General features: G+C 46.0%; 1 protein-coding gene across 1 annotated transcript; it reads left to right on the top strand.

The window, feature by feature from the left end:
• Positions 1 to 612: 612 nt before the first annotated feature.
• Positions 613 to 5,198, top strand: lmo4lb (LIM domain only 4-like b). The gene is made up of 5 exons (XM_027024163.3): positions 613 to 934; positions 2,337 to 2,553; positions 3,513 to 3,609; positions 4,191 to 4,340; positions 4,586 to 5,198. The coding sequence occupies exons 2-5, from the start codon at positions 2,339 to 2,341 to the stop codon at positions 4,592 to 4,594; spliced, it is 471 nt and encodes a 156-aa protein (XP_026879964.2). The 5' UTR covers positions 613 to 934; positions 2,337 to 2,338; the 3' UTR covers positions 4,595 to 5,198.
• The last annotated feature ends 7,356 nt before the right edge of the window (positions 5,199 to 12,554 follow it).

Consider the following 12,554-nt stretch of genomic DNA (forward strand, 5'->3'; position numbering starts at 1 on the left):
AGACATACAGGCTGTGCACATTGAATCTGTGCTGCACCCTAGTGGAATAATCTTGAAAGAACAACCCCTTTTAAGTATTACGTTTACGTCTGAAAACATTTTAACGGACTTGAATTCATTTTGAAATACTCCTGTAAATTCTTTTTTACAGCATTGTTATTGTTACTGAGTCATAAGTGTATCCTGTCTTAAAGTTTGGCAGGTGTGAAGAGAAGCTCCAATTTGATTTAATTTTTGCTTTATAGGCTACACGAGTCGGCGGTGGTGTATATACTAAAGCTAATACTATATTAAAATTGTAAATACTTTATACAAGCAAGTCTATGGAGGACCACACCGATTTACTGGAATCTGATCTGATAAAAAGCCGTTTGAACAAAAAATAGTATACACTGAGTTCTATATGATACTTTGAGATGGGCTATAATCTCCTGTAGTTTCAGTTTAACACGTAGATCGTCCAGTACAATATTATGGAAAAAATAACTCAGACATGACTATAATGTACAAGAATGGGCGTGCTTTCGTGTGTCACGCCCGCAGATTTCATTGGCTGCACACGCTACAACTCCATCGTGTCACAGCGAAGCGCTATAAATAACGCTCAGACCGCGCAGCTCTGGTTTAGCGCAGTTGCAACAGCGATGTGGCGCTGACGTCTGCGGGAAAACGCGCACGTCCAAAAACGTTGTCTAGACTAAAGCAGTCAGTCGTTTTTTTCTGTTGGTGCGTTTTGTTCAGCTGACTAAAACGACCGGCCTGCTGAAGCGTGATCCACTTTCGTGACCCACCGTAAATTAAAATTGCGTTGTTTTTTTTTTTTTGCTGGTTATTGTGGACGTTATTGCTTCCGTAAGAAAACTGCTACCATATCCTTTAGCGTCTTCTCTTCGGATAAACAGCTGGTCACTTCGTCTCAAAACAAAAGTTAAAGGTGAGTGAGTAGCTTGACTCTCATTTCCCACTATAGAGTTTAGTACGAAGTTTAAGGTGTATTCTGTAAATGCTCTCAAACGACACCTGGTCAAGAACAAGCTGTCAGTCTTCTGTATTTCTGTTGGTTCTGCATACACTCAATAGTGTTAGTTTTGTAGCAGTCAGACCAGGTTACCTTGGGGGGGATTGCCCATAGATGTCACATCATATTGGATTATGACTGGTATAGCTTTTGTCCATAATTGGTAATTTTTTTTTCTTTTCTTTAAGCTTCTTTGTTGTTGTTTAACTGTGGATCGTTGATGATAAACAGCCAGTTTGGAAACAATACCATTCTTTCTAAAAGTTAATGACTTTAGCCTAGGGTTGGACCGCCAACATGAACGCCAACGCAGTCTTCATCGCTTCAGCTACAGTGGTCCACAAAACTGGTTAAATAGGAAGGCTGATCTAAAGCGTCCAAACCGTTTAATTGGATCCAACATGAGGGTTAAAGAACCGTCGTCTGTCATTCAGTTCCACAACCTGTACAAGTACAAAGTATTTTTACGACTGTAGATGAGCAGCGATGTTGACTAATTAGCAGTAAGCTTGGTAGCCTCTTGCTGAGCTACCCGCAGTTCTTTCACTTGCGACCACACAGTTGAGTTCATCTGACAAATGTTTACATATCAGATTACATAGGATATGATGAGAGACCCATTCTTATCAAGTCCTAATCTAGGTATGCCTTAAATGAGCTGCCGTCTTGCAGCGGTCTACAGTCGCTAACATGATCATTAATAAACGTACAGGTTTATTCATTTTTACAGGCTAATGGTTGCATGAAGGCTTTCTGAGTACAGTGCCCAGGGCTAGAGAAGTGTAATAGATGTGTATCCCCATAAAATGTCGGGTCCCCTCATTCTTATCTTGTTACTTTGTCCGTAGAGCATATACATGGAGGGCCACTATCATTTTAATATGTATGCTTTTTAATGGAGAGGTAAATAAGTTCAGGTTCCTTCACACAGATGAATGGATGACTGAATGAATGTATGGGCAATTGTATCGTCTGAGCTGCTTCAGTCTTAAAGTCCGTTACTTTGTATACAGACTTTTCCTTTTTCAAGGTTCTTTATGTACACTGATTTGGGGCGAATTAAAATGGGCGTGTTAATCTCGAATGTTGTCAGACTTCTATCACTCATTCTGTTAACCGACAAAAATACTGCTGCTTTTTAATCTCACACACCATCACCAGTTTGCCTACAGTGAGCTGTTCTCTTGGCTCACTGATTCTACCAGGTCGTTTCCTACAGAAGGCAGGCTAGCTCTCGGTCTCCCACTGATTCGTCCGAGGGCCAGTGCTGGGTGGCTGGTCCATCCGGGCTCAACGCTAACGCTGTGCTCTTCCGCAGGCATGGTGAACAGCCAGGCGGCGGGTGGCGGGTGCCCGTCGCGGGCCTGCGCCGGCTGCGGCGGGCGCATCTCGGACCGCTTCCTGCTCTTCTCCATGGAACGCTACTGGCACACGCGCTGCCTCAAGTGCTCGTGTTGCCAGGCGCAGCTGGGCGAGATCGGCACCACCTGCTACAGCAAAGCGGGCATGATCCTCTGCAGGAACGACTACATCAGGTCAGATGGCAAGGCCTCGCCCCAAACACGACACACGAAACCGGGGGGATTCCTCCACTCCTGCACCCCCCTCCCCCCCCCAGACATGGAATAATATATGTATGTATATTTATGAAGCGTCATGCACCTTAAGGGAATATTCCAACGGTTTTCAATCTAATCTTTCTGCTGCATCTGAAGCATGTGGTTGATTACAATGTATGATGATTGACACGCTTCTAGCGAGCGCTTCGGGAAGTTAAGTGTTGTATGGATTTTTCCCATCTGTCCAAGTCCAGGGAAATGTGTCTAAAATATTCCCTACTCTGGCACATAGAGTAGGTTCAAGGCGTGTTCCTTTAACACACCCGAGTTTTCTAATGGCAGAACCGGGTGTTTTGAACTTGAGTTTCGTGAAGGCACGATCCGTAAGACGAGGTAGCAGCTACTGATGAGTCCGGAGAACCTCCTCTCTGCTCCTCTGCCACAGCCTGTTTGGTTTATACACTCCCCTAAATCCAATTATACCCATCCTTCTGAACCATTTAGCCTCAGCACTTAATACAAGGGCAGAGGGAAACTGGGCAACGTCTGCGCAGGGCTTCCAGATTTACAGTGCAAACGAACCAGCTGAAGTTCCTGTGTAGCGGGCTAGTCTGTGCCGGTAGACATGCCACACTCCCTGGACTCTGCGGCAGGCCGATTTCTGCATGCACTGGGGACACTGTGATCTGTGCACTCTCGGCCGCAGAACCGACCGCGTCGTGCAGAACGTGGAGCTGCGGCTTCAAAGGGCCGAAGGGGGAAAATCTTGTGATCTGCCGAGTTTTGATCTGATGAGGCTGGGGCGCCTAATGGTGTGCTCATTATGCGTGAGCTGTCTTGCTGGTGGTCTTTAAAACTGAGATGGTCCCTGATGTAGCACTTGAGTATAATGACATACTCCAGCTAACTGATGTATGCAATTATTTGTGTTTCAGGTTGTTTGGGCATACAGGAGCATGCAACGCATGTGGTCAGTCCATTCCTGCCAGTGAGATGGTGATGAAAGCTCAGGGCAACGTCTACCACCTCAAGGTTAGTCCTGTGGTTAGCCTGTTAACACCACGTCAGAAAACATGTTTATTACGTCCACCTCTCTGTTTTGATGTAATAACATAACAGCACAAGGGCAAAGGTGTGCAAACCCTCCTGTAGCAGACAGAGCTCATTAGGTACATGCCAGAAAAACGGAAATATTATTTTAAGTGCTGGAGTGATTCTGCCCAGATGGGTTTTCGAAGGGGGATTTCCCTCCTCTGCCCTGGAGTCCTACGCTGTATTTGTAAGGAAGCAGGAGTGTGTTGTCTTTATGGTCAGGATTCCTGTGGTTTTACTACTCAACACCTCGTGCTAAAAGAAATGCAGCCTAACATCTGATAAGGGAGCAAAAGAACAGCTGATCATTCCCAGAACTGCTTAAACACTATTGTGCATTCTCTGGAAATGCATTAGAAAGGAATGCTGTTTGCAGCTGATCCGGGTCGCGTGTTCTCCCTGTTGGCATTTATTAGCTATTTATAAAGTTCACGTCTTTCTTGAGTGAAGTGCCCCTGCAAGAACCCGTAATCTTGCTGCATCTCAATGGGCTTTGGTGGGACCATCTCTTTCTGTTTCAGTGTTTCTCCTGCGCGACGTGCAGACACCGGCTGGTCCCTGGTGACCGCTTCCACTACATCAACGGCACCATCTTCTGTGAACACGACCGGCCAGGAGGCACTCCGATCGGCTCCCATTTGCAGGGCAACCCTGTGCTGCCTGACCAAAAAGTGAGTGAGGACCCACGCAGCACTGCCCATTTTTGCTCGAGCCTTGTCATAACACTGCCCTCAAAAGCGGTCAGTTGAAGAAAAGCCTCGAGTCTTTGCAGTTCCTTTGTCCTTTGAGTTCACATCAATGATTTGTGTTGCTGTTTTGTGTTCCTTTGTCCGTTTTGGCATGACAGAGTCGCAGCAGAGTCGTCGTTGTGTTGGTGGATGTGGCTGTTCACTAAAGTGATGTCTTGTCTTGGCAGGTTTGTTGAAATCCTCCTCTCCTCTGCTCCCGACGGCCCTCCTGAGGAGCTCCTCACCAGCTGTCCTACACTTCCTCTGATGCACTTGTACTCACAGGCCAAAAGGTCGCTCCAGCCTTCCTGGATGGCCCCTCCACAGAAACCATCCCTTCCTTCCGCTCCGAACAGCGACCGAGCGCTCCAGCTTCCGGGAATGCTCCCATGAGATGCAATATTCCCGAGGATATGCAAGACTCTCTTTGGCTCGAAGTTGAATCTGACTTTTTTTTTCTTTTTTTTTCCCCCCTTTTTTTGCCACTTGCACAAAACTGAACCATCCGTCAGAGTCCCTCCTGCTATTCTGCAGGGTGGCATGTTCGATGTGGCTTTCCTTACACAGTACTGCAGAGCTTGTCCTCTGTCTGCACGTCAGCGTGTGCGGGTTTTGTAGCCAGTGTAAATGCAGCATGTTCCCACCCTTTTGGACGTTGCTCAGGGTGTGGAGATGTAAATACTTATTTAAATCTTTTATATATATACACTCATATATAACGTTGCGCTGTTATGGTTGTCATATGGTCAATACAACACTTATTTAAGATGTAAAAATATACAATAAATTCAGTTCAGAATACTCATGGTACCTTTTTTACAATGCAGGTGACACTCGTTTATTGTTTATTGCTGTTTTTCGCCTACTGATCAGCTTCACTGTCAATGGTGCAAAACTGATTACCCAAAGGACTCGAAACAATTCAACTTGAGCTTGGACCATTACAGAAGCAATTAAGTGTGTGCACACGCAGACGCTATTGTGTGGCTGTGTGTGTGTGCTATCTGCGATTACTTTTGCACTGGGGAGGCTGAACTTTGCTCTGATCCTGTGTTTGAATTTAATAAAGTCTAATCTGCAGCCTAGCTAATTAAGAGAGGCTCACTGCTTTCGATTCACTGCCTCATAACAATCACACCCGTTAACTGTTTACCATGTTGCAATCAAAGTACACAACACAACTCCCCCCTGCCCTCCCCATCCTGTTCCCATAGCAACCCCCAGCCCTATCTCTGAGCATGCTGACAAATTCTTTGATTCAGTATTTAAACTATAGTAGCTCAAAGTCACTTTGGCTTTTACCTCACATATTCATGAGTTGTGTTTTAATTCTCAGAGGAGTGCAAGTGTTTGTCCTCTCAGATCCCTACAAACTTTTTAATGTTCAAGTTCCTAAACTGATGACGACCATTTAGAAATGACGTACTGCACTGAGCCGTTGGCTGTTATGTAGTAAAAATGACTGCATAATGTCTTCTTATTAAAAGTTCAGTACATTCTTTTGGTGTTGTACAAGGGCTGTGGTGTGGTGAGTTCAAAAAGTGGTAAATGTTGTTCAAGTACCATTCCCAATCAAAAAGGATGGCTTCTTGGTGTTCAGAAGAAATCTGCCATGGTGTCAGTAGAGGTTCTCATTGTGGCTCGTTTATTTATTTATTCCACCTTCTATTGAAAACAATTCAGGCAAATTCATTAAATTATGCAAATGATCACGATTACAATTATCTTCATATCTGGATAAGTAAGGAAATAAAAACCTCGGCACAATTCGAGTCCCACTGTGCTGCGACTCGCACGTCAGATTCAAACCAATCAAGCCTCATCTGCATATTGCTAATTAGCCAGGCATATTCAGATGCCAATTAGCAGGTCTAGGAGAAAAAGCCTCTTAGCCGACGAGCTTTATCCTCGATCAGAAAAAGTTTGCAGGTGTATGGATCGCTGTGCGGCTTCTGTCATGGAAAAAGTGTTTATCCTCACTAATTAATCATATTAACACATGCAAATGAGTCTAATTGCTTGAGCTTATACGCCTCACACTGTGAAAGACAGAGAAAGAGAGCGAGGGGAAAAAAAGGCAAGAATATTTTAAACGCTAACCACAGAGAGCAGACTTCTGCGCCTCTTTGCAGCGTTTAGGGCGGAAGTGGAGAAGGTACGTGTGGCACCTCTTGATACGCATCTTTTAATACAGTCACATGCCTACGTTCTTGAAACGGTTAAGCACAAGCCAGAGTTTTATGGCGCATGCATACATGCACTACCTTCTTGAGCCTGCATGTGAGGACAATTTTCCGAACAGTACGCGTTACATAAGAGACTATAGACCCTCGATATTAGCTCAGAGTCCTGTAGGTCACTGCAGGGCAGCAAAAGCTGCATGCACTGCCAGGTTCGTGTCAGACAGGAACTTTCTTGAACACGTCTTCTAGGGTGTGAGCTCTAGCCTAATGACATGCGCGCTCCCGTTGAGCGGGCGTGGGGACCTACGTGTCACAGAGACGGTCCTGACAACTGTGAACTTAGCAGAGCTGAGAATGTCAGAGAAGGAGCTGGGGAGGGGGGGCTTTCACTGCCCAATCAGAATGCTTTGAATAATTAAGGCGATCGGCTTAATTAGCTCAATTACGTTAATTTGACCACGGAACATGGCCATATGGTGAAAGGAAACAAAAGAGGGGGGAACTAATTAAAAGTAAAATAATGAGGATTTTAATTAAGCTTTTCCCCAGACGTGGGTGAATGGGGATCTGGAGCAGGAGAGAGTAATTAAAGAAGTGTAGCGCTGGCGACATTCTCCTCTCTCTCTCTCTCTCTCTCTCTCTCTCTCTCTCTCTCTCTCTCAGAACCGTGAGGGCTCAATCGGCCTAATTAAATCTGTAAATAAATTAGCTACATGGAAGCCTGCTTGAGTTGACACCCCACCCACCCACCCACACACACACACACACACACACACACACATATACACACACACACACACACACACACACACACACACACACACACACACACACACACTCTTTCTATATCTGTCTTTCATTTGCGGCAGAGCATGACAAAAGGGTGGGGTTGAGGTCTGGTACTGATTTGTTATTGTCTAATGTAGTTGACAATGTGGCCATGGGTGAACTAACTACAAGTGTTCTATGAGTCAGATTTGTCCATTATGTATTCATATGGCTCATATGGATCCTTTGTTATATAACCTAAGCTAGCACACAGTGTGATTTGTCTTGATATTTGCATGTGTGTGTGCCTGTGTGTGTGTGTGTGTGTGTGTGTGTGTGTGTGTTCAATTGTGTTAGCATGTTTAATCAAACTCCTCGTTGCATTTGAACGTCCGCTGTCACTTGCCGGGGGGGGTTCGGGTTTTTTTGGGGGGGGTGCTTATTTTCTTACGAGGTACATTGCATCACCAAACCCTTTGTAGCCCCGGTGCCATGCAAGATTAGTTCTGATGAAATATTGTCTGCCCGTGCGTTGAAGCCCTTGGCTCTAACGAGGCCTTTTGTCATTAGGTGTCATTACCATGGACCATGATCATGTCTTTGCTACTGTGCCTTTTTAATTAGATTACGCATTCAGATTGACAACTGACTCATTTGCATTTTAAATGGACGTATGGCTTTGGTGCTGCCCGGGCCTTTAATGCAGACCGTTTCAGAGACACCAGGCAGGAGAAGGAGTCCACACCAGGCTCACAGTGACCTAAAGCTGCATGGCTGAATGATGACAATAGGAAGGTCTGTGTAATAATAATACAGGCCTCATTCAGGCCTGTGCTAGCTTCTTTTTTTGGGAGGGGGGGGTGGCCTTATTTAGACATTTTGCCTGTTTTAGCGATGTGATAGAATAAGTGTGGCGAGGGGCGTGGCGAGCATGATGCCCCACAGGAAGGCCAGGAACTGCTGATCACCTGGGAGGTGAACGTGCATCGAAAGGAGACCCACATCATAATGAAACCAACACAAACGCACATGCACTGGTCAGTTTTACTCCATGCCGTAACGCCCTTGGCATTACCTGCTTGAGTACCACACAACCACACACACGTCCGGAGGACCACAGAGAGCCTCTGGGTGGCGAGTGTCCGGCGGTTATGGCCTGCGGGTCTCTGCTTGGAGGGCAGCAGAAACAAAGCGCTTGGTCATTAATAGAAACGCGCTGCTGTCTCAAAGCATGCATGGATGGACACCGTCCGGATGAAGAAGTGTCTAAATTCTCAATGCTAAAACTACAACAGAATTTAATTATACCACAGGGCAGTAAGTGATATGAGGAAGGTCTTTGATACCATTTGTTACACTGTGTATGATGGTGTATCACTGAGGCCTAATTGTGTGTGAGACAGAAGAAGTGAAAGAGCTCTCTGAAGTCTCTGCTCCCCCTCAAGGCTCGTGTAGTTCTCACTCTCTCTCCCTCCTCTCCATCTCTAGCCAAGGTGAGTAAGACTGTTCATTAGCACCCCGCGGAGAGGAACAGATGCAGTACGAAACACCTTCATAAACACGTACACACAAGCGCACACACATGCACACGCACGCGCGTGCATGCTGAGAGCCGCGTTCAGCACCGGAACGCACAATTAACGTTCTGAGTGGGCGAACGCGGTGGTTCGGAGCTGTTGGCACGTGTCCTGTGCACGGTGCAGCTGCTCTGCTAGCCTGGCGCTGCCAGCACTCTTCCGAGGGCCCTCCGCCGCTGATCCATCACCATTTCCGCAGTCTGCGGAGCCAGAGGAATATGTCTGTATCTCCTTTTGATATCTGTGTGTAAGCTGGCTGGTGTAATGCGCAGTCCAGTTACTGGGTCTTTCTTTGTCTGCACCTTCTTCTCCTCTGTTAGATCGAAACAAAAGCACGAAAGGCCTTATCTGTGTATTTAGGCTCCAATTTAGGTTTTCTCTTTCTCTTTCTTACAAGCACGCGCATGCACACACATACTCTAGCGTGCCGTTACTCAGAATCAGGCAGCCGAAATGTCAGTTAGTGGTCTGACATTTTACCAGAGAGATAGCGCTGCACGCAGCAGCGAGAGGAGTAGCGAGACCCTCACCTCCCTGGCTGGACCCGGACCAAGGTGGCCACAGAGGTGCCTGATAGAGGCATGGAAGGGGCTTGCATGGGCAGCGGAGAGGGCAGCTGTGAAAGAGGGGTCCTAACCGCAGGCCTCGAGAAGTACTCTGGGAAATGCTGCCCAGGCTCTCAGCTAGAGATAAGGCTCAAAACCCGGCCCTGTTCTCCTCTTAGGCCTGCGTGGAAATGCCAGGGCTCAAATGTGGCTCAAGGGCAGTGTGTGTGTGTGTGTGTGTGCGTGTGTGTGCGTGTGCGTGTGTGTGTGTGCATGTGCGTGCGTGCGTGTGTGTGCGTGTGTGTGTGTGTGTGTGCATGTGCGTGCGTGCGTGTGTGTGTGTGCATGTGCTTGTGTGTGTGTGTGTGTGTGTGTGTGTGTGTTTGTGTGTAAAATGCCAGTACAGCTCCTCATAGGGAGCCCCACGTTACTGAACCACAGAGCTCCTTTCTTGGTTATCGCCTGTCACACACCTGCTCAGACAGACAATAAGGGGCCACAGCAGGGTGTCTGTGGGGGGGGGCATGTATTTAGCACTTTGCGGGGACCGAATATTTCCAGTGATGAGAGGAAAAGATGAAAAAGTTAAAGTTCAGATATGTTTTTGTTTTTGTTTTTTTTAAATAACAGAACAATATAACCACGTCCAAAACATGTAGGTAACAAGACAAGTAAAATATCTCACATATGTTTTCAGTCTATCCAGGTAGCCATTTAATTTGTACCCATTATAAAACACAGGGCAGGAAATATGTTCACCTTGAGAATAGTAGGCAGAAATAACAGGAAGAAATTTTGCAATATTTTTGTAACCATAAATTGTGCGTGTGTGCGTGCGTGCGTGCATGCGTGTGTATTCACACACGTTTGGGGGTGTGTACCTCATGTATGTGCACGTGTGGTGTTCATTATTGTATGCTCTTGTGAATGACTGCGTGTGTGGTTTGTGTGTATTATTGTATAAGTCACTAAGGAGTTCTGATAAGCTGGATGGAGCCAGACAGCAGACACAGTACAGGAGACCAGCCGATGACTGCACTGATACAGAGGCCTGGTAATAGTGCTCTGTCTCTCTCTCTCTCTCTCTCTCTCTCTCTCTGTCTCTCTCTCTCTCCATTTGCATTCCTTTTCTTCCTCTCTGTTTCTGTTTTTCCTCATTCTGCCATTTTTCGTCTGTCACCTCTTTGGTTTTTTAATGATGCTGATATTTGCTTCATGTAGCGTTATTGCAGGGTAGGGGTTTGTGTGTGTGCGTGTTTGCTTGGCGGTATGCGATCAAACCTCGCATTCCACATTGCTAACCAGGACGTCCATGAGATGGAATCTTCTCAAAACTCTGTAGCGATAGTGATCAGCAGAAGAGGAGAGGATGGGGTGGTGTGAACCAAACATGGGGAGTGGACCGGCCCCCAGCGCATCCTAAAGCAGAACACGAAAGAGAAGGAGCTGACAGGGATTGGCCGTGCTGAACCTTGACCGTAAGACTCAGTGGTGCTAGGAAAAGTCATTCATAACAGTGGCAGAATATTTCTACTGTTCTCTCTCTCTCTCTCTCTCTCTCTCTCTCTCTCTCTCTCTCTGTCCCTCACTCACTCTCCTTCCCTATCTCTCTGTTTCTCTATTTCAATTCTGTTCATTTCAAAAGGCTTCATTTATTTGTCCAGTGTTACTCTGCCGACATTAAGTAGTCCCTAAATGACAACATGACAATGAGCTATAAAGAAAATCAGACCCCGTCCTTAACTGTCAATTCTAGATATAGGATGTAATTAAATTTGGCCTATCAGAGCAGGCGGTCAGCCATGCACTTCAGGAGCAGTTTACAGCAGAAGTATTTCACCACAGGCCCCAGATCCAGTTCGCATTCCTGGATTTTTTAGTCAGTGGTAGACTGGTAAACAGTATATATAACTAGTTGGCCACTTTGCCATCACATCTAGCTGATAGGTAAGCAAAGAGTGGATAATCTGGAGTAACTGAACCTCATGGACTGTGAGTTGAATACTAAATGAACTACTGGTTTTTATACAATCTAGGACTGGATCCAGGAGTCAAAATCAACTGGGATCTTGTTTGAAACCAAGCAAGTTGCAAGCCGCCACTCAAACCATCTGTGTTTTGAATGAAAACCAAACTGATGCACCGACTGAAACAGGATCCAGTCCTAAATGATGTTAGAGTTTGCACTGCGCTTCACTTTAATTCCAGTACACCACCACACACGAGACGTGTGAACACTCAGTTTAAGTGCTTAATTAATCTGATGACAGCAGACGTGTTCAGTTAGACTTCACTTTTACGTGTATCAACCACATTATCTGAGTAGCTACTGAACTGCTGAATTGGTGTGTATGTGGGGATATTACGCAGTCTGCATCATCTCGGGTCCATTGTAAAAATAGGCCTACTATATTCTGCCAGTGGAATCGTGTTACAGAGGACAGCGACCATTACTTAAACACCTAATCACCTAATAAAATATGATCCTCAATGCAGACTGATGAGAGAGAGAGACAGAGAGAGAGAGAGAGAGAGAGAGAGAGAGAGAGAGAGAGAGAGAGAGAGAGGGAGAGAGAGGGAGGGAGAGAGAGGGAGCAGTTGTTTATGGCTTAGATGAAGTGGACCATCACAAAAGGAGTCAAGCAGAGGCCGGCAGCATGATAGAGTGATTACAGGAGAGGGAGAGAGAGGTGGGGAGAATGGGAGAGAGATGGAGAGAGAGGATGAGAGGGGGGGAGCGAGGGAGTGAGAGGGAGGGAGAGAGAGAGAGAGAGAGAGAGAGAGCGGTTACCATAGTTTTGCTTCTCTTCACGGAACACAGCATGCTTTTCCAAAACAGTGAAATATCACTGGGAGACAAAGAAACACTGCTGCTTGTTCAAGTAAGCTGTATCTCCAAATCAAAATACACATGGATATAGTGGGCTGGTACAAAGCATCTCGTTCAGTTGTCATACTACCAGTTCCATTAATAGCACATGACCTTGTTTCTGTTTTATTTATTTAAACATATACGTTGGCCATAGCAACAGGGACAGGATCGTACTGTAGTTTGTGGGGTTTGTACATGAGTGCAGGCACAAT

This window comes from Electrophorus electricus, chromosome 20 (assembly GCF_041902795.1).
Source record: "Electrophorus electricus isolate QZ-2024a chromosome 20, ASM4190279v1, whole genome shotgun sequence".
Lineage (NCBI taxonomy): Eukaryota > Metazoa > Chordata > Actinopteri > Gymnotiformes > Gymnotidae > Electrophorus > Electrophorus electricus.